Source organism: Salvelinus fontinalis, chromosome 10 (genome assembly GCF_029448725.1).
Source record: "Salvelinus fontinalis isolate EN_2023a chromosome 10, ASM2944872v1, whole genome shotgun sequence".
Taxonomy (NCBI): Eukaryota; Metazoa; Chordata; class Actinopteri; order Salmoniformes; family Salmonidae; genus Salvelinus; species Salvelinus fontinalis.
Genome location: NC_074674.1, coordinates 45127864 through 45150729, shown reverse-complemented (window position 1 = coordinate 45150729; position 22866 = coordinate 45127864). Strand labels below are relative to the sequence as shown.

General features: G+C 41.8%; 1 protein-coding gene across 4 annotated transcripts in view; it reads left to right on the top strand.

Moving 5' to 3' along the window:
• LOC129864192 (relaxin receptor 2-like) overlaps positions 1 to 22866 on the top strand; it is a 191378-nt gene that overhangs the window by 144869 nt on the left and 23643 nt on the right. For all 4 annotated transcript variants that reach the window (XM_055936887.1, XM_055936886.1, XM_055936885.1 and 1 more), the window contains 4 exons: positions 15503 to 15648; positions 17229 to 17324; positions 19867 to 20035; positions 20512 to 20598. In XM_055936887.1, the coding sequence (XP_055792862.1) occupies positions 15503 to 15648; positions 17229 to 17324; positions 19867 to 20035; positions 20512 to 20598 (498 nt within the window). The remainder of the gene's footprint in view (positions 1 to 15502; positions 15649 to 17228; positions 17325 to 19866; positions 20036 to 20511; positions 20599 to 22866) is intronic.

The following is a 22866-nucleotide window of genomic DNA, read 5'->3' as shown; positions in this document are numbered from 1 at the left end:
GAGCCTTAATATTAACCATTTCAAATTTCTTATTTTAACCAAACCAGACTGCACATTTTATTTTATTTTTTTATTGACGGGTCGCCAGTGGCACATTCTAACACTCAGACATAATTTACAAACGAAGCATTTGTGTTTAGCGAGTCCACCAGATCAGAGGCAGTAGGGATGAGCAAGGATGCTCTCTTGATAAGTGTGTGAATCGGACCATTTTTCTCTCAAAATGTAACAACTACTTTTGCGTGTCAAGGAAAATGAATGGAGTAAAAAGTAAAAAAATTCTTTAGGAATGTTGTGAAGTTGGCAAAAAATATAAATAGTAAAGTACAATACAAATACCCCAAAAAACGATTTAAGTAGTACTTTAAATAGTTTTTACTTAACCTCTAACGAGCACCTACCCTGGGTCCGGGAGCACCCCCCCCCCCCCCCCCTGACACTGATTAGCATCGCTAGCATAGCGTCACAATTAAATAGTAGCATCTAAATATCATTAAATCACAAGTCCAAGACACCTAATGAAAGATACAGATCCTGTGAATAAAGCCACCATTTCAGATTTTTAAAATGTTTTACAGGGAAGACAAAATATGTAAATCTATTAGCTAACCACGTTAGCAAAAGACATCACTTTTCTAACTCCATCAGTTTCTTACTCCATCCAGTGCTATCACCAATTCGGCTAAACTAAGATATTGATAGCCACTAACCAAGAAAAAACCTAATCAGATGACAGTCTGATAACATATTTATGGTATAGGATTGGTTTTGTTAGAAAAATGTGCATATTTCAGGTAGATTTCATAGTTTACCATTGCACCCACCGTCACAAATGGACTAGAATAAATAAATAGAGCAACGTGTATTACCTAATTACTAATCATCAAACATTTCGTAAAAATACACAGCATACACTAATCGAAAGACACAGATCCTGTGAATACAGACAATATTTCAGATTTTCTAAGTGTCTTACAGCGAAAACACAATAAATCGTTATATTAGCATACCACATGTTCAAACATTACCCCAGCATAGATTCTAGCCAAAGAGAGCGATAACGTCAACATTGCCAAAATATATTAATTTTTTCACTAACCTTCTCAGAATTCTTCCGATGACACTCCTGTAACATCATATTACACAATCCATATAGAGTTTGATCGAAAATGTGCATATTTAGCGGCACAAATCGTGCTTACACAATGGAAATACTGTCCAACTACTCAAGCAATCTGCCCGGCAGCATCATGATAATACAACTATTTTTATCGAAAACTATTCATAAACTTGACTAAAAAAATACAGGTCTGGCCATTGAAATGAAAGATGCATTAGTTATTAATGCAACCGCTAAGTTCGATTTTTAAAATTAACGTTACTAGACATACAGTGTGCGTTACAGACAGACTAGTGCCGCAATAACGGCGTCACTATTTGCCATTATTGAGTTTACATTTTTCCACATAAAAATGGAATAACATCATAAATAGCTCTTACTTTTCGACGAGCTTCCATCGGAATCTTGGCCAAGTGGTACTTTTGTCCAAAAGAATCGTTGCTTGGTTGTAAAACGTTGCATTCAACTTCTGATATAGCAGCTAACTATAGGTAACAATTGCTAACATTAGCTAACGTGTCCAAATCCTCAACACGCAATACTGAGGAAATTCCGAAAAATAGCAATATACTCGCATAATCTGATATAACTCGGTTTCAAATAGCTTCGTTATGATGTTTCTAACACCTATATCAAATTAAATTACAGAATGATATATCTAAAGTTCATTAGTGAGCGTTCGAAAATGGCATCCCCAGGTCTCTCTCTGCGTAAAGTTCAACGTCGAAAAGAAGGCGTACCTCACTCCTTGGTCTTTTATAACCTCTGAGAGTTACGTAGGAAGCCCATTCCACTTCTCATTGCTTACTGACATCCAGGGGAAGGCGGGTGCAGTTCGTGTCGTTCCATAGGATATACCCACCCCTTTAAACTGAACTGAGATCAGAGCTTCGCTCTCAGACCTTCGCAAAACCTGTCATGGATTTCGCTGTAGAAAGAGTTCTGTTCCACTCAGAGACATAATTCAAACGGCTATAGAAACTAGAAAGTGTTTTCTATCCAATAATAACAATAATATGCATATTGTACGATCAAGAATTGAGTAGGAAGCCGTTTCATCTGTAGAGACAATTATGCTAATTTGAAACAGCACCCCCTATAGTCGCAAGAAGTTAAGTACTTTACACCACCGCTTACACCCATCCATCCACAACACCCTAGCAAAACCCTGCCTACTTGATCGTAATAGCGCTCACCTTTGTTCTTAGTGGTGGGTTCTGAAGGCATCTCCCGACCTCCTGGGGACCTGGCTGGATAGCAAATCAAATGTATTTATATAGCCCTTCTTACATCAGTTGATATCTCAAAGTAGTGTACAGAAACCCAGCCTGAAACCCCAAACAGCAAGCAATGCAGGTGTAGAAACACGGTGTCTAGGAAAAACTCCCTAGAAAGGCCAAAACCTAGGAAGAAACCTAGAGAGGAACCAGGCTATGAGGGGTGGCCAGTCCTCTTCTGGCTGTGCCGGGTGGAGATTATAACAGAACATGGCCAAGATGTTAAAATGTTCATAAATGACCAGCATGGTCAAATAATAATAATCACAGTAGTTGTCGAGGGTGCAGCAAGTCAGCACCTCAGGAGTAAATGTCAGTTAGCTTTTCATAGCCGATCATTAAGAGTATCTCTACCGCTCCTGCAGTCTTTAGAGAGTTGAAAACAGCAGGTCTGGGACAGGTAGCGCGTCCCGGTAAACAGGTCAGGGTTCCATAGCCGCAGGCAGAACAGTTGAAACAGGAGCAGCAGCACGGCCAGGGGACTGGGGACAGCAAGGAGTCATCATGCCAGGTAGTCCTGAGGCATAGTCCTTGGGCTCAGGTCCTCCGAGAGAGAGAAAGAAAGAGAGAAAGAGAATTAGAGAGAGCATACTTAAATTCACACAGGACACCGGATAAGACAGGAGAAGTACTCCAGATATAACAAACTGACCCTAGCCCCCCGACACATAAACTACTGCAGCATAAATACTGGAGGCTGAGACGGGAGGGGTCAGGAGACACTGTGGCCCCATCCGATGATACCCCCGGACAGGGCCAAACAGGAAGGATATAACCCCCTCGATGGTATCAAAGGCAGCACTAAGGTCTAGGAGCACGAGGACAGATGCAGAGCCTCGGTCTGACGCCATTAAAAGGTCATTTACCACCTTCACAAGTGCAGTCTCAGTGCTATGATGGGGTCTAAAACCAGACTGAAGCATTTCGTATACATTGTTTGTCTTCAGGAAGGCAGTGAGTTGCTGCGCAACAGCTTTTTCTACAATTTTTGAGAGGAATGGAAGATTCGATATAGGCCGATAGTTTTTAATATTTTCTGCCAGAGCCGCCAACCAGACAGGATCTGCCAGAGCCGCCAACCAGACAGGATCTGCCAGAGCCGCCAACCAGACAGGATCTGCCAGAGCCGCCAACCAGACAGGATCTGCCAGAGCCGTCAGCCAGCCATGAGCCTCCAGATCCGTCAGCCAGCCATGAGCAGCCAGATCCGTCAGCCAGCCATGAGCAGCCAGATCCGTCAGCCAGCCATGAGCAGCCAGATCCGTCAGCCAGCCATGAGCAGCTAGATCCGTCAGCCAGCCATGAGCAGCCACATCCGTCAGCCAGCCATGAGCCGTCCAGCCAGGATCCGCCAGAGCCGTCATCCAGCCAGGATCCGTCCCTCAGTCCAGCCAGGATCCGTCCCTCAGTCCGGAGCTGCCCCTTATCCTGGTGCTGCCCCTTATCCTGGTGCTGCCCCTTATCCTGGTGCTGCCCCTTATCCTGGTGCTGCCCCTTAGTCCGGTGCTGCCCCTTAGTCCGGTGCTGCCCCTTAATCCAGTGGGGTTAATGTGGAGGGTGGCCATTTGGAGGAGGCTACGAAAGCGGGTAGTGACTATGGTGGGGTGGGGACCCCGACCAGTGCCAGAGCCGCCACCGTGGACAGACGCCCACCCAGACCCTCCCCTAGACTTTATGCTGGTGCGCCCGGAGTTTGCACCTTAAGGGGGGGGGTTATGTCACGCCCTGGCCTTAGTATTCTTTGTTTTCTTTATTATTTTAGTTAGGTCAGGGTGTGACATGGGGAATGTTTGTGTTTTGGGTGGTTATATGGTAAAGGGGGTGTTGGGTGTAGTGTAGGAGTTTGTGTTGAGTGAATGTTTCTAGGTATGTCTATGGTTGAGTGAATGCGTCTAGGTATGTCTATGGTTGCCTGAGTGGTTCTCAATCAGAGCGAGATGTCTTTCATTTGTCTCTGATTGGGAGCCATATTTAAGGCAGCCATGGGCATCATGCATTTGTGGGTAATTGTCTATGTCTATGTTGAACGTTTGTTGCTTGTCTGTGCACTAACGTTTGTAGCTTCACGGTCGTTTGTTGTTTTGTTTCTGTTTATGTATAGTGTTCGTTTTGTCTTCATCTCCAATAAAAGAAGATGTCTTCATTTCCCGCTGCGCCTTGGTCCTCTCTCTCACCCACTCATTATGACGATCGTGACAACAACTGAGCTTTGGAGGAATACGCAGATTTAAAGAGGACTCCGTCATTTGCTTTCTAATGATCATGATCTTTTCCTCAAAGAAGTTCATGAATGTATCACTGCTGAAGTGAAAGCCATCCTCCCTTGGGGAATGCTGCTTTATAGTTAGCTTTGCGACAGTATCAAAAATACATTTGAATTGTTCTTATTTTCCTCTATTAAGTTGGAAAAATAGGATGATCGAGCAGCAGTGAGGGCTCTTCGATACTGCACGGTACTGTCTTTCCAAGCTAGTCGGAAGACTTCCAGTTTTGTGTGGCGCCATTTCCGTTCCAATTTTCTGGAAGCTTGCTTCAGAGCTCGGGTATTTTCTGTATACCAGGGAGCTAGTTTCGTATGACAAATGTTTTTAGTTTTTATGCGTGCAACTGCATCTAGGGTATTGCTCAAGGTTAAATTGAGTTCCTCAGTTAGGTGGTTAACTGATTTTTGTCCTCTGATGTCCTTGGATAGGCAGGAGTCTGGAAGGGCATCAGGGAATCTTTGTGTTGTCTGAGAATTTATAGCACGACTTTTGATGCTCCTTGGTTGGGGTCTGAGCAGATTATTTGTTGCGATTTCAAACGTGGAAAAACATTAAGATCTACAACATTTGTTCCATGGGACAAAACTAGGTCCAGAGTATGACTGTGGCAGTGAGTAGGTCCAGAGACATGTTGGACAAAACCCACTGAGTCGATGATGGCTCCGAAAGCCTTTTGGAGTGGGTCTGTGGACTTTTCCATGTGAATATTAAAATCACCAAAAATTTGAGTATTATCTGCTATGACTACAAGGTCCGATAGGAATTCAAGGAACTTAGTGAGGAATGCTGTATATGGCCCAGGAGGCCTGTAAACAATAGCTATAAAAAGTGATTGAGTAGGCTGCATAGATTTCATGACTAGAAGCTCAAAAGACGAAAACTGCATTTTTTGTTGTTGTTGTAAATTGAAATTTGCTATCGTAAATGTTAGCAACACCTCCGCCTTTGTGGAATGCACGGGGGATATGGTCACTAGTGTAACCAGGAGGTGAGGCCTCATTTAACACAGTAAATTCATCAGGCTTAAGCCATGTTTCGGTCAGGCCAATCACATCAAGATTATGATCAGTGATTAGTTCATTGACTATAACTGCCTTTGAAGTGAGGGATCTAACATTAAGTAGCCCTATTTTGAGATGTGAGGTATCACGATCTCTTTCAATAATGGCAGGAATGGACGAGGTCTTTATCTTAGTGAGATTGCTAAGGCGAACACCGCCATGTTAAGTTTTGCCCAACCTAGGTCGAGGCACAGACACGGTCTCAATGGGGAATTTGAACTTCGAATTTCAAAGTTGATTTAGAGCAACCTGGCTGCTAATCCAACCTCTGTTTTTCTTTCTCTCTGTCACCCTCTCTTAATTCAATGATATCCAAAGTGCTTTATTGGCATGGGAAACATATACTCAGATATACCGTCTAGTACCGGTTCTTCTGGAATGGAAATGTTGCTCAATTGGTATCAAGGGACCTAACGTGTTCCAGGAAAACATTCCCCACTACATTCCACCAACACCACCAGCCTGTACTTTTGACACCAGGCAGGATAGGGCCATGGACTCATGCTGCTTACTCCACATCCTGACTCTGCCATTAGCATGACACAACAGGAAATGGGATTCATCAGACTAGGCATTGTTTTTCTACTCATATATTGTCCAGTGTTGGGAATCGCGTGCCCACTGGAGGCGCTTCTTCTTGTTTTTAGGTGATAGGAGTGGAACCCGGTGTGGTCGTCTGCTGCAATAGTCCATCCGTGACTAAGACCGACCGTTCTGCACACCACGGTTGTACTGCGCCCTTATTTGTCTGTTTGTGGCCCGCCTGTTATCTCGCACGATTCCTACCATTCTCCTTCGACATCTCTCATCAACAAGCTGTTTTCGCCCACAGGACTGCCGCTGACTGGATGCTTTTTGTCTGTTGCACCATTCTCGGTAAACCCTAAATATTATAGTGCGTGAAAAGCCCAGGAGACCAGCCGTTTCTGGAGATACTGGAACTGGCGAGCCTGGCACCGACCATCATACCATGGTCAAAGTTGCTTAGGTCACTCGTTTTGCCCATTCTAACATTCAATTGAACAGTAACTGAATGCCCTGATGCCCGTCTCTCTGCTTTATATAGCAAACCACGGCCACATGACTCATTGTCTATAGGAGCCAACCATTTTTGTGAAGGGTGTGGTGTACCTAATAAATTGTGTATGTTTACATTGCCAATGCAACTGAAATAGACAATTAACAAAAGTAAAATAACCAATCAGAAATGAACAGTAAACATTACACACAAAAGTTTCTAAAGAATAGAGACATTTCAAATGTTATATAATTGTCTATGTACAGTGTTGTAACAATAAGCAAATAGTTGAAGAATGAAAGGGAAAATAAATAAACATAAATATAGGTTTTATTTACAATGATGTTTGTTCTTCACTGGTTGCCCTTTTCTTCTGGCAACAGGTCACACATCATGCAGCTGTGATGACACACTGTGGTATTTCACCTAATTGGTATGGAAGTTTGTCAAAATTTGATTTATTTTCTAATTATTTGTGGGTCTGTGTAATCTGAGAGAAACATGTCTCACTAATATGGTCATACATTTGGCAGGCAGTTAGGAAGTGCAGCTCGGTTTCCACCTCATTTTGTGGGCAAGTGGGCATATAGCCAGACTTCCCTCGAGAGCCAGGTCTGCCTATAGCGACCTCTCTCAAAAGCAAGGGCTATGGTCACTGAGTTTGTACATAGTCAAAGCTTTTCTTAATTCTGGGTCAGTCACAGTGGTCAAGAATTCGGCCAATATGTACTGTCTGTTTAGAGCCAAATAGCATTCCAGTTTGCTCTGTTTAAAAAATCCAATGTGTCCAGAAGTTCTCTTTTTGTCTCATGATTTGGCAGTGTCACGCCCTGACCTTAGTATTCTATGTTTTCTGTATTATTTTGGTCAGGTCAGGGTGTGACGAGGGTGGGTATGATTGTTTTGTATTGTCTAGGGGTTTTGTATGTCTAGGTGTCTGTGTGTAATCTAGGCATATGTAGGTCTATGGTGGCCTGAATTGGTTCCCAATCAGAGGCAGCTGTTTATCGTTGTCTCTGATTGGGGATCCTATTTAGGTTGCCATTTTCCAGTTTGGTTGGTGGGTTATTGTCTATGTGTAGTTGCATGTCAGCACTCAGTGTTTTTTTTAGCTTCACGTTCGTTTTGTTAGTTTGTTAGTTTGTCTAGTGTTCTTCGTGTATACAGTGATCCCTCGCCACTTCGCGGTTCACTTATCGCGGATTCGCTATTTCGCGGATTTTCATAATGCATTTTTTTTTTTTTTTTGGTGCATTGTGCTCTGCATTCTGATTCGCTAAAAACTCACTCCCGCTTCTTGTATCAAAACATGCTACGAATTGGACACGAGAGATGAGGAGGAAGGACTAACGCTTGGTCGCTTAGCAACCATGGTGCGAATGGCCACTGAACTTAAGCGAGTAGCTGAGGAATGGGACCCTTTGATGAGCCGTTCATTACAGTTCTCCAACGTAATCGATGGTGGCATGTCGGTGTACAAGGATCTTTTTGCAAAGAAGAAAAAAGAGCGACAACAGCTGCCTATCACTATGTTCTTCTCCCGAACAAACACACCTGCACCGCGGGCTTCAGAAGAAGAGAACACTGCAGAGCGCAGTCAGGATGCAGCGGCCCAGTCTGAAGAGCAGTGAAACGGCCTACACGTGAGTCACTGTATGTGTATACATGTAATAGTTGCTAATTGTAAAAAAAAAAAAAAAGTTTTCTATTTCGCGGATTTCACTTATCGCGGGTCATTTTCGGAACGTAACCCCCGCGATAAACGAGGGATTACTGTATTCGTCTTGTTAAAGAGAACGTATACATATCACGCTGTGCCTTGGTCTCCTCCTTATGGCGAACGTGACAGGCTGGTTCTAATTGTTTTGCTGTCCTGGGGTTCTGTGGGGCCTGTTTGTGTTTGTGAACAGAGCCCCAGGACCAGCTGGCTGAGGGTGACTCTTCTCCAGTTTCACCTCTCTGTAGGCCATGGCTTTGTTATGGAAGGTATGAGAATCGCTTCCTTTTAGGTAGTTCTGCTCTGCATGCATTATTTGGGGGATATTGTTGTACACAGAATATGTTTTTGCTAAATTCTGCATGCAGAGTTTCAATTTGGTGTTTGTCCCATTTTAGTTGGTGAGTGGACCCCAGACCTCACAACCATAAAGGGAAAGGGTTCTATAACTGATTAAAGTATTTTTAGCCAAATCCTAATTGGGATGTTGAATTTTATGTTCCTTTTGATTGCGTAGAAGGCCCTTCTTGCCTTGTCTCTCAGATCATTTATAGCTTTGTGGAATGTACCCGTGGTGCTGATGTGCTCTAAGGCAACGGTGTCTAGATGGAATTTGTAGTTGTGGTTCCGGCAGCTGGAACACCATTATTTTTGTATGACTGAGATTCACTGTCAATGCCCAGGTCTGACAGAATATGTGCAGACGATCTAGGTGCTGTAGGCCCTCCGTAGTTGGCGTCAGAAGCACCAGATCATCAGCAAACAGACATTTGACTTCAGACTTCAAAAAATATATATAAATAAACAAAAGCTTAAAAGCATACTGACAAAGTACTCATCATCACTCACCGCTTGGAGTGCTGCAGACTGTTCTAGTGCCCTTGCCAATTCATTGACATACAGTGCATTCGGAAAGTAGTCAGACCACTTCACTTTTTCCACATTTTGTTACATTACAGGCTTATTCTAAAATGGATTCAATTGTTTTTTTCCTCGTCAATCTACACACAATACCCCAAAATGACAAAGCAAAAATGTGTGTCTATTTTATTAAAAACATAAAACAGAAATACCTTATTTACAAAAGTATTCAGACCCTTTGCTATAAGACTTGAAATTAAGCTCAGGTGCATCCTGTTTCCATTGATCATCCTTGACATGTTTCTACAACTTGATTGGAGTCCACCTTGTCGTAAATTCAAGTGATTTGACATGATTTGGAAAAGCACACACCTGTCTATGTAAGGTCCCACAGTTGAAAGTGCATGTCAGAGCAAAAACCAATTCATGAGGTCGAAGGAATTGTCCGTAGAGCTCCGAGACAAGATTGTGTTGAGGCACAGATCTGGGGAAGAGTACCAAAACATTTCTGCAGCATTGCAGGTCCCCAAGAACACAGTGGCCTCATTCTTAAATGGAAGAAGTTTGGACTCTTCCTGGAGCTGGCCACCCGGCCAAACTGAGCAGTTGGGGGAGAAGGGCCTTGGTCAGGGAGGTCACTCTGACAGAGCTCCAGAGCTCCTCTGTGTAGTTGGCAAATCAGCACTCCACCAATCAGGCCTTTATTGTAGAGGGGCCAGATTGAAGCCACTCCTCAGTAAAAGGCACATGACAGCCCGCTTGGAGTTTGCCAAAAGGCACCTAATGGACTCTGACTATGAGAAATAAGATTCTCTGGTCTGATGAAACCAAGCTTGAACACTTTGGCCTGAATCCTAAGTGTCACGTCTGGAGAAAACCTGGCACCATCCCTACAGTAAAGCATGGTGGTGGCAGCATCATGCTATAGGGATGTTTTTCAGCCTCGGGGACTGGGAGACTTGTCAGGATCGAGGCAAAGATGCAGAGCAAAGTACAGAGATCCTTGATGAAAACTTGCTCCAGACTGCTCAGGACCTCAGAATGGGGCAAATGTTCACCATCCAACAGGACAACGACCATACGCACACAGCCAAGACAAGGAGGAGTAGCTTCGGGACAAGTCTCTGAATGTCCTTGAGTGGCCCAGCCAGAGCCCGGACTTGAACCTGATCGAACATCCCTGGAGAGACCTGAAAATAGCTGTGCAGCGACTCTCCCCATCCAACCTGACAGATCTTGAGAGGATATGCAGAGAATGGGAGAAACTCCCCAAATACAAGTGTGCCAAGCTTGTAGCGTTATTATTTATAAATTTCCACTAATTTCAAAAAATCTGTTTTGGCTTTGTAATTTTGGGGGTATTGTGTGTAGATTAATGAGGAAAAAATGATTTTATACATTTTGAATAAGGCTGTAAAGTAACAAAATGTGGAAAAAGTCAAGTGGTCTGAATACTTTGGTTGGGATTGATGGACAGCAATATTTAAACCTTGTTTCTGTTTTTTTAAAGCTGATTTAAGTCACAACTGAGACTAGACCACTCAGGAACACTCATCATCACCTGGTAAGCCATTGTGTTGTGTCTTTGCTTAAAAATGTGTGTAATTGTCCCGCAGAAGAATAAAGAATAAAATAATAAAAATTAAAAACTACAGAGTTAGGACAAATCCAATACAACACAAAGTGAAACCATCTCTATGTTTAAGTATTGTGGTGGCAGCATCATGTTGTATATGCATGTCATCGGCAGAGACTGGGGAGTTTGTCAGGATCAGAAGAAATATGAACTGATTAAAGCCCAAGTAAAAAGTTACGAAAAACCCCACCTCAGTCTTCTGAAAACCTAACCCTTAGCTAAAGTTGTATTTTTCAATGGGACAATTACACAAATGTTAATGCAAAATATACACCACACTGGCTTTTCAAGAGTTGTTGATTGCTCCTGAGGGGTCTAGTGTCAGTCCTGACTTGAATTAGCTTGAAAATCAGAGACAAAGTTTGAATATTGCTGTCCATCAATGATTCCCAAACAAATTTAACAAGCTTGAGCAATTTTGACAAAAACAATGGATATATGTTGCCCAAAATTGGTAGTTGGTAGAATATTATTCCAAATGATTGACAGCTGTAATGGCTGCCAAAGGTGCTTTCACCAAGTATTCATGTGAAAAAGAGGTGTGATGTCATCCGTAATCAAGACATCTTCAGGGTTTTTTCTTTTTTCTTCTTCTTCTTAATTTGGAAAATGTATAATCCTTAACTTTCTTTCACTTTGAAAATGTGGAGAAGGTTGTGTAGATCTGTAGGTAAAATTACATTTTAAGGCAGCAAAATGTGAAAAATGTTCAAGGGGTTGTAGACTTTCTGTAGGCACAGTATGTTGAAGAGGGTGGGGCTCAAGCTGCATCCCTGTCTCAACCCATGACCCTGAGGAAAGAAATCTGTGTGTTTTAACAGCACACTTGTTGTTTGTGTACATGGATTTTATAATGTTGTATGTTTTACCCCAATATCGCTTTCCATCAATTTATATAGTAGACCCTCATGCCAAATTGAGTTCTGCAAAGCAGGAGAAGACTTTACTTTTGTTTTGGTTTGTTTGTCAATTAGGGTGCACAAAGTAAATTTGTGGTCTTTTGTACGGTAATTCGGTAAAAACCCAATTTGCTCAGGACGTTGTTTTCACTGAGGAAACATAGGAGTTTGCTGTTAATGATAATGCAGAGGATTTTCCCACGGTTGCTGTTGACGCATTTCCCACAGTAATTATTGGGGTCGAATTTCTCTCCACTTTTGTGAATTGGGGTGATCAGTCCTTGGTTCCAAATAATGGGGAAGATGCCAGAGCTGAGGATGATGTTAAAGTATAGCCAATTTAAATTTGTGGTCTGTATATTTTATCATTTCATTTAGGACACCATCAACACCACAGGCCTTTTTGGGTTGGAGGGTTTGTATTTTGTCTTGTAGTTCAATGTAATTGGAGAATCCAGTGGGTTCTGGTAGTCTTTAACCTCTAACGAGCCTCTACCCCGGATCCGGGAGCAACCCCCCCCCCCCCCCCCCCCCCCACACTGATTAGCATCGCTAGCATAGCGTCACAATTAAATAGTAGCATCTAAATATCATTAAATCACAAGTCCAAGACACCTAATGAAAGATACAGATCTTGTGAATAAAGCCACCATTTCAGATTTTTAAAATGTTTTACAGGGAAGACACAATATGTAAATCTATTAGCTAAACACATTAGCAAAAATCACCATTTTTCTTTGTCCACCATTTTCTCTCAACACCAGTAGCTATCACCAATTCGGCTAAACTAAGATATTGATAGCCACTAACCAAGAAAAAACCTCATCAGATGACAGTCTGATAACATATTTATGGTATAGGATAGGTTTTGTTAGAAAAATGTGCATATTTCAGGTATAAATCATAGTTTGCCATTGCAGCCAGCATCACAAATCTCACCAAAGCTCCTAGAATTACTACAGACAGCAACGTGTATTACCAATTTACTCATCATAAAACATTTCTTAAAAATACACAGCACATAGCAATGGACAGACACAGATCTTGTGAATTCAGACAACATTTCAGATTTTCTAAGTGTTTTACGGCGAAAACACAATAAATCGTTATATTAGCATACCACATACGCAAACGTTACCCGAGCACTGATTCTAGCCAAAGAGAGCGATATCGTATCATCGCCAAAATATATTAATTTTTTCACTAACCTTCTCAGCATTCTTCAGATGACACTCCTGTAACATCAAATTACAACATACATATACAGTTTGTTCGAAAATGTGCATATTTAGCCACCAAAATCATGGTTAGACAATGACAAAAGTAGCTCAGCTGGTCAGAAAATGTCGTGCACCATATTAGACAGTGATCTAGTCTTATACATAAATACTCATAAACTTGACTAAAAAATACAGGGTGGACAGCGATTGATAGACAATTTAATTCTTAATACAATCGCGGAATTACATTTTTTAAATTATCTTTACTTTTCAATACAGGTTGCGCCAAGTGAAGCTATAGCAAACAAGATGGCGGCATAAACGTTTAACATTTATCGACAGAAACACAATTTATCATCATAAATTGTTCTTACTATGAGCTGTTCTCCCATCAGAATCTTGGACAATGAATCCTTTCTTGGGTCTAATCTTCTTTTGGTCGAAAGATGTCCACTTGTCCGTCGAAATGCCCACTAACGTACGACCGGGACCCCGAAACGTGCCCGGAGCTTCAAAGTCTATTACAAAGCAATGCCTCAAAATCGCACTAAATGGATATAAATTGCTATAAAACGGATTAAGTTAACTACATTATGATGTTTCTAACACCTATAACAAGTAAAAAGATGACCGACGCTATATTACTGGCTAAACCAATGCTTGGAAAAAGGCCAGTCAGATATCCTTCTCGCGTTGAGCGCAGTGTCCAAAGGAAGGCTTACTTCCGGTATTTTGTCATTTATAGAGCCAATGATTGCGCAATCGACTCCATTCAAATTGTCACCACTTACTGACATCTAGAGGAAGGCGTGGGCAGTGTTTGTATCTCATAGGATTAACAGAGACTTTAAAAACTGATCTGGAACCAGAGGCCAAGATGTCTAAATCTCACACACTGGGAGGAAAAGTGCTGTAGAATGAGTTCTGTTTCACTCAGAGACATAATTCAAACGACTATAGAAATTAGAGAGTGTTTTCTATCCAATAATAGTAATAATATGCATATTGTACGAGCAAGAATTGAGTAGGAAGCCGTTTAATCTGTAATGCAAATTATGCTAATGAGAAAACAGCACCCCCTATAGTCGCAAGAAGTTAATAGCTGATTCTAAGAGTTTGTATTTGATCATGTAAATGTTTTTGCTGTTTGTTCTTTGTTCTTTGTTATAGATCCAAAAAGATTGGAGAAGTGGTTTAATCACGCATCTCCGTTTTGGATAGATAACTCTTCGTATGGTTGTTTGTTTAGTGTGTTCCAATGTTCCCAGAAGTCGTTAGATTCTATCAATTCTTCAATTACATTGAGCTGATCTCTGACATGCTGTTCCTTCTTTTTCCGTAGAGTATTTCTGTATTGTTTTAGTGATTCGCCATAGTGAAGGTGTAGACTCAGGTTTTCTGGGTGTTTTTGGTTGGATAGGTTGCTCAATTTCTTTCTTAGGCTTTTGCGTTCTTCCTCAAACCGTTTGCCATTGTTGTAATACATTTTTTAGGTTTTCTGCTTGAAATGTTTTGATTTGTTAAGAAAGCTGAGAGGTCAAATATACAGTTTAGGCTTTCTACATGCAAGTTTACACCTTCATTATTGCAGTGAAACCATTATGTCCAGGAAATTGTCTAAAAGGATTGGATTTATTGTTGCCCGATAGTTTCTTAATATTATTCAGTTCCTTTGGCTTTGATGCCTCATGATTTGAGTACTGCTTTGTTCAAGTAGACTGTGACTTTGCTGTGATCTGAAAGGGGTGTCAGTGGGCAGACTGTGAATGCCCTGAGAGACTCCGGGTGGAGGTTAGTGATTAAGCAATCTACAGTACTACTGCCAAGGGACAAGCTGTAGGTGTACCTACCGTAGGGGTCCCCTTCAAAGCCCAGCATTGACTATGTTCTGACCCTGCATGTGACAAGAGTTGTGACCCATTTTCTTGTTTGTTTTGTCTTAATTGTGTCCAGGGGGGTATATTTGGGAGGGAATTCTGTCACCTCCAGGTAGGTGCTTGTCCCTCTGTGTGCTGAGAATGTCAGGTTATTGTCCAGTTCTGGCATTTAGGTCACCATTGTTAGGTTCTAATTCTCAGAGTAAAAAAAGCTTAACCAAGTTTATTCTGTCAAGTTTAACCCAGAATACAACACCATATACTAGTACATGTCCCTGGGCATAGACATGATTGACCTCACCCTTTAGGATGGAGAATCTTTCTTCATTAAAGTATGGGGATTTTAGTGGGGGGATATAGGTAGCTAAAAGGAGGACATTTTTCTCTGTTAAGATTATTTCCTTTCTCATTTCTAGCTCTCTTTCTCACCGTCTCTCTCGCAACACAAGACAAACTACCCAGATACAATCTTGAACTCTTTGAACCCATCGCAAATATATACAGTCAGGGAGAATATATTACAGTTCTCTCTCTCTCTCTCGCTCTCCCCAGGCGCAGACTGTCTGATGGGAGTGTACCTGTTCTTTGTCGGTGTGTTTGACGTGAAGTTCCGAGGGGAGTACAATCGTAACGCTCTCCTGTGGATGGAGAGTGTGGAATGTCGAACCATCGGATTCCTGGCTATGCTCTCCTCAGAGGTGAATTAACACGCGCGTACACAGACACACCTGTGGATGGAGAGAAAATCCTCAGAGGTACAATGAGAATAATGAGTATAGTTATTGGTGTCAGTTTTCAGACATAAATTAAGATTCCCGGAGTGAATTTTTAATATATTTCTCTGCTCTCATTCTGATTCTTCCAGAACGTCATGTCCTGTCTGCAGGCTAACTCACAATGTCCTGAATATATTTCCTCTCCCAATAAATGTCTGAGGAAGTGTTCCAAATGGTAACCTACCCTCAATGTAGTGCACTACTTTAGGGCGCAATGTGGTGTGCCAGTTGGGACACAGCCCAAGCTGTTTCCCCTGAAGAAGTCTGGAGGATCACGATGTTCTAGTCGTCCCAGTCTGTTTGTGCCATCATGCCAAATCATTGTCACTCATTAGGTCCCGGTCTGTTTGGCAGGGCAATTCCATAGTCGGCAAGAAAGTAGAAACAGACTGACAGTCCACTGTTCTACTACAGAGTCCACGGTTCTACTACAGAGTCCACGGTTCTACTACAGAGTCCACGGTTCTACTACAGAGTCCACGGTTCTACTACAGGAATCAGTTGTCTTGACCTCTTGTAATGCTGTATCTGCAGGTATCAGTTCTGTTTCTGATCTATCTGACTAGGAAGAGAGAGACACTGAGAGAGAGGGTGTGTTTGTAACTGTAATGCTGTCTTCTAGGTATCAGTTCTGCTGCTGACCTACCTGACTATCGAGAGACGGAGACAGAGACAAAGTGTATGTTTGTAACTGTAATGCTGTCTTCCAGGTATCAGTTCTGCTGCTGACCTACCTGACTATCGAGAGACGGAGACAGAGACAAAGTGTATGTTTGTAACTGTAATGCTGTCTTCCAGGTATCGGTTCTGCTGTTGACCTACCTGACTATCGAGAGACGGAGACAGAGACAAAGTGTATGTTTGTAACTGTAATGCTGTCTTCCAGGTATCGGTTCTGCTGCTGACCTACCTGACTATCGAGAGACGGAGACAGAGACAAAGTGTATGTTTGTAACTGTAATGCTGTCTTCCAGGTATCAGTTCTGCTGTTGACCTACCTGACTATCGAGAGACGGAGACAGAGACAAAGTGTATGTTTGTAACTGTAATGCTGTCTTCCAGGTATCAGTTCTGCTGTTGACCTACCTGACTATCGAGAGACGGAGACAGAGACAAAGTGTATGTTTGTAACTGTAATGCTGTCTTCCAGGTATCGGTTCTGCTGTTGACCTACCTGACTATCGAGAGACGGAGACAGAGACAAAGTGTATGTTTGTAACTGTAATGCTGTCTTCCAGGTATCAGTTCTGCTGCTGACCTACCTGACTATCGAGAGACGGAGACAGAGACAAAGTGTATGTTTGTAACTGTAATGCTGTCTTCCAGGTATCAGTTCTGCTGTTGACCTACCTGACTATCGAGAGACGGAGACAGAGACAAAGTGTATGTTTGTAACTGTAATGCTGTCTTCCAGGTATCAGTTCTGCTGTTGACCTACCTGACTATCGAGAGACGGAGACAGAGACAAAGTGTATGTTTGTAACTGTAATGCTGTCTTCCAGGTATCAGTTCTGCTGCTGACCTACCTGACCCTGGAGAAGTTCCTGGTCATAGTGTTTCCCTTCAGCCACCTGAGACCTGGTAAACTACAGACTGTGGTGAGTCACACTATGCCTTCTTATGACACTACTTGTGCCCTCCTTTAACAGGACAAACTACTTCATCTGTTATATCAGGTTATATATCTGATTACCAGGTAAACTACAGACTGAGTCTGACTTTATACACAAGCACTGCTGCACCATCTGTGGCAATTATGTTGATCTATCTGTGACTCGTTTCAGGAAACCAGGCATATGTAGTGTCACTACTTCACAAGAGATGTATTTCAACGTAAACATTCATTTTTTATCAAAATTCGTTTTTTGTTGTTGGCAGAAATGCTTTCTGGAACATGTGAACTTTCATGCACCTTAATAAGAAACATGTATGCAATCTGGAAATGCAAATAAAATTGTTAAATTACTAGCCTAGTTGGTTTAGCCATGGAAGAAGACAGACACCTTCCCGCTAGCCATGATTGGCTGAGATAATGGATGGGCTGGACATGCCGAGAGATGAGTTCGGATTGGTCTACCATGTAGGGCTCAGTATGTGTAGGTAATCCTTTCTAACACAGTTTTTTTTTTAAGATATCACGAATAAATGCAAAAGTGTTGCTAATGCTTTCTACTTAATGGAGTTTTGAAATCAGTGGAATGCCCGGTGGAAGCAGAGTATGATGGCTAATGAGAGAAATTCTGCCATTTGATTGCAAATATGCGGAGGGAGTTGAAAAGAGAACACACAGAACACTGTTGTATAAAACACCTGTCTCTGGATTACATCTTCAAACTAAGGGCAACCATGGCATCCGTGACAGAGGGAGAAGCGTTCATACATGTATAAGGGTAAGAGAGTCTAGCTAGCTACATTTTCAGATATTATAAGTTTCTAATTTTGACAGAAAGTAATTTTCATTGCAAGTTAATGCATACTGTTAGCTAGCTAGCTGGCTCGCTTACTAACGTTATGTGTATGATCTGTGTAGTAATATTATTTGTATCTCAGAGCCATTTGCATTGCTAGTTTATGGACTTATGTTAGCTAGCTAGCTAACAGTGAACCTAGTTGGTTAGCTTTATCTACCTGCAGGGTAATAACATGAGTTGGGATTATGGTTCATTGTTTAACTAGCTAGTTACATATCTAAACAAAAGACTCCATCATGCAAGTAACCATTTCACTGTACCCTTTACACTTTCTGTATCCTGTGCATGTGACAAATAAACTTTCATTTCATTTGATATAGTGTGTGTTTACCAGAGACGGTAATGTGAAGAACAACATGACCTGCACCAAAGTGAAATTAGGATATGAGACAGTGTCTAAGTTTTAAAATTCTCCAGTGGAATGCCCTGCTTTTATTTTGTCACACTCACATCCTATTTTCTGTAATTAGGTCGCCATTAACTTGTAAATAATGATCTTGTTGTTAGTTTATTTTCCTGTAATAATGAATCAACTTTGCTAAAGTTAAGATGCTGTCAGCTATATGATACAGTCATTATTTGAATTGCCTAGCCAGCTAACTTAACGTTAGCTAACTAACTAGCTAACAAGCTAGAAACAAACCAAACCATTGTTTAGAAAGTTGCTATTAGTTGCCTGTTTTACTAGATTGACATATACTAAAATAATTTTGAAATAGATGGACTTATTGGTGTTAAAATTGACATTTACTGAATTCATTTTGAAATAGATGGACTTATTGGTGTTAAAATACACCAGTTATGATATTTTGGACCAACAGGCTGCTGATGTCATGCAGCCTGTCATTTTTGTGTTTATGCTTTTTCATAACGACAATGACAAGTTTGATGTCGGACGACAATAGAATGTTTATGATGTCACTGAGACAACTGTTTACAGACATGTCCATAGACGTAGTATAAACCCGCCTTTAGTCATGAAATCTTTGGTGTACTAAACAACCACTGTACTCCCTCTGTTTAGCACATGGCCTCACATGTGAATCCTTAAAGAGAAGGGTGGGGCTAAGGCTTAAGAGGGTGTGAATGGTGTTAAATGGGTGTAGGCAAAGAAGAGCTCTCCAGTATCACATTCAAGGGCCATTTTCTCAAAGTGGGGTTACAAAGTTATCAAATTTTCAAAGCAGAATTTCTTTCCTATTGTTCCTCAACTGTAGTGTGTGATATAGCATTTTCTAGCTCTGAGTCTCTACTTTTATCTAAAGTAAAAAACAAATTTTCAATTTAACTAGGCAAGTCAGTTAAGAAGAATGTCTTATTTACAAAGACAACCCACTGGGAACAGTGGGTTAACTGCCTTGTTCAGAACAACAGATTTTTACCTTGTCAGCTCGGGGATTCAATCCAGCAACCTTTCAGTTACTGGCCCAACTCTCTAACCACTAGGCTACCTGCCTCCCCCGGTTTGAGCCAGTCAGTCACATTTTTGTCCCTTCAATTCCAACGCTGGACCTCAAAGGCTTCTTTTCATTCTTTCCCACTGATTTAGACCTGGGACACTTTATCAGGTAGAACAGAAAACCACCAGTAGTCTGGACCTCCAGGGTAAGATGTGAATAAGGTGCTATAGGGCCAATAGACAGTATGTTGTACCATATCTCCCCACTAGGTGGTGCTAGTGTCTATCTGGGTGCTGGGGTTCATCATCGCTGTGGTTCCCTTGCTGAACGACGATCTGTTTGGAAACTACTATGGTCGCAACGGGGTCTGCTTCCCCCTACACTCTGACAGACAGGAGAAACCCACTGCAAAAGGATACTCTATCGGAATATTCCTCGGTACGGTGTGTGTGTGTGTGTGTGTGTGTGTGTGTGTGTGTGCCTGCCAGCCAGCCTGCATGTATCTCTCTCTCTCTCTCTCTCTCTCTCTCTCTCTCTCTCTCTCTCTCTCTCTCGCTCTCGCTCTCTCGCTCGCTCTCTCGCTCTCTCGCTCGCTCGCTCTCTCTCTCGCTCTCTCTCTCGCTCTCTCTAAATTGTGCAATTAAAGGGTTTCTAAATATCTAAAATCTCTCTCTATAGGTCTGAACCTGTTAGCCTTCCTGGTGATAGTGTTCTCCTATAACGAGTGTGTGTGTGTGTGTGTTAATTCTGCACTGTGTCTCCCCCTGTGTATGCATGTGTTTATTCTGCACTGTGTGTGTGTGTGTGTGTGTGTGTGTGTGTGTGTGTGTGTGTGTGTGTGTGTGTGTGTGTGTGTGTGTGTGTGTGTGTGTGTGTGTGTGTGTGTGTGTGTGTGTGTGTGTGTGTCTCCATAGGTCTGAACCTGGTAGCCTTCCTGGTGATAGTGTTCTCCTACTCCTCCATGTTCTACTCCATCTATAAGACTGGAATCAATGCTACAGGTACAGTCCCTTCAGAAAGTATTCATACCTCTGGACTTGTTGCACATGTTGTGTTACAGCCTGCATTCAAAATGGATTCAATATATGTTTTTCTCACCCATCTACACACAATATCCCATAATGACATCACAATATCCCACAATGACATCACAATATCCCACAATGACATCACAATACCCCATAATGACATCACAATACCTCATAATGAGAAAGTGAAAATGTGTTTTTAGGGCATGTTTGCACATTTATTAAAAATGAAATACAGAAATATCTCATTTACATAAGTATTCACACTCCTGAGAGTGTTAGATTCACCTTTGTCAGTGATTACAGCTGTGAGTCTTTCTGGGTAAGTCTCTAAGAGCTTTGCACACCTGGATTATACAATATTTGCACTTTATTATACAAAAAATATTTAAGCTCAATCAAGTTGGTTGTTAACCATTGCTAGACAGCCATTTCCAAGTCTTGCCATAGATTTTCAAGCCGATTGAAGTCAAAACTATAACTAGGCCACCCAGGAACATAATTTTTGTTGTATGTTTTTACATTTTTTAAAGACAAAACAAACACATACAAACACGTTACCATGCCTTGACCCACCAGCTCACACCCCTTTCTCCAGCGCTGCATCACACTCCGCCATATGAACTCAAACTGCACCAGTTTGTTTCTCTCCCGTGCCCACGCATTTTCAACATTTAGAGCAATCAATGTGTACACTCAGTAGCCAGTTGACACCAGGCAGGATGGGGCCATGGACTCATGCCAGTGGAGGATGCTGAGGGGAACTGCTCATAGTAATGGCCGGTACGGAACATATGGAATGACAATAAACACCCAGAAACCGTGTGTTTGATCTATTTGATTCCATTCCACTGATTCCGCTCCAGTCATTACCACAAGCCCATTCTCCCCAATTAAGGTGCCACTAACCTCTGACTCATGCTGTTTACGCCAAATCCTGACTCTGTCATCGGCATGACGCAATAGGAACCAGCATTCGTCGGACCAGGTGATGTTTTTCTACTGGAGCCTCTTCTTGTTTTTAGCTGATAGAAGTGGAGCCCAGTGTGGTCATCTGCTGCAATAGCCCATCCGTGACAAGGACCGAGGAGTTGAGCGTACCGAGATTCTGCACCACTTTTGTACTGCGCCGTTATCTGCCTGTTTGTGGCCTGCCTGTTCTTGTCGATTCTTGCCATTCTCCTTCCACCTCTCATCAACTAGCAGTCACTTGTTTTGCCCATTCTGACGTTCAATATAACAGTAACTGAATGCCTCAATACCTGTGTGCCTGCTTTATCTAGCAAGCCACTGCTACGTGACTCAATGTGTGTAGGAACAAACCTTGTGTTTTAGGTTATTGTCCTGCTGAAAGGTGAATTTGTCCCCCAGTGTCTGTTGGAAAGCAGACTGAACCAGGTTTTCCTTGCCGATGACAAGCATACCCATAACATGATGCAGCCACCACCATGCTTGAAAATACTGTATGAAGAGTGGTACTCAGTGATGTGTTGTTTTGGATTTCCCCCAAACATAATGCTTTGTATTCTGGACATAAAGTACATTTCTTAGCCAATTTTTTTTAGCAGTCTGACTTTTGTGCCTTATTATAAACAGGGTGCATGTTTAGGATTTTTTTAAATTCTGTACAAGCTTCCTCCTTTGCATTCTGTCATTTAGATTTACACTGTGGAATAACTATAATGTTGTTGATCCATCCTCAGTTTTCTCCTGTCACAGCCACTACACTCTGTAACTGATTTAAAGTCATTGGCCTCATGATAAAATCACTTAGCGGTTTCCTTCCTCTCCGGCAACTCAGTTAGGAAGGACGCCTGTATCTTTGTAGTGACTGGTTGTATTGATTCAGCTTCCAAAGTGTAATTAATAACTTCACCATGCTCAAAGGAATATTCAATGTCTGCTTTTGTGGTTAACTATGTGTTTGAAATTCACTGGTGAAGTAATTCAAAAATCATGTTAAACACTATTGCACACAGAGTGAGTCCATGCAACTTATTATGTGACTTGTTAAGCACATTTTTACCCCTGAACTTAGGCTTGCCACAACAAAGAGGTTGAATACTTATTGACTCAATACATTTCAGCTTTTAGGTTTTAAGGAATTTGTAAACATTTCTAAATACATAATTCCACTTTGACATTATGGGGCATTGTGTGTAGGCCAGTGACACAAAATCTTAATTTTATCTATTTTAAATTCAAGCTGAACACAACAAAATGTGGAATAGGTCAAGGGGT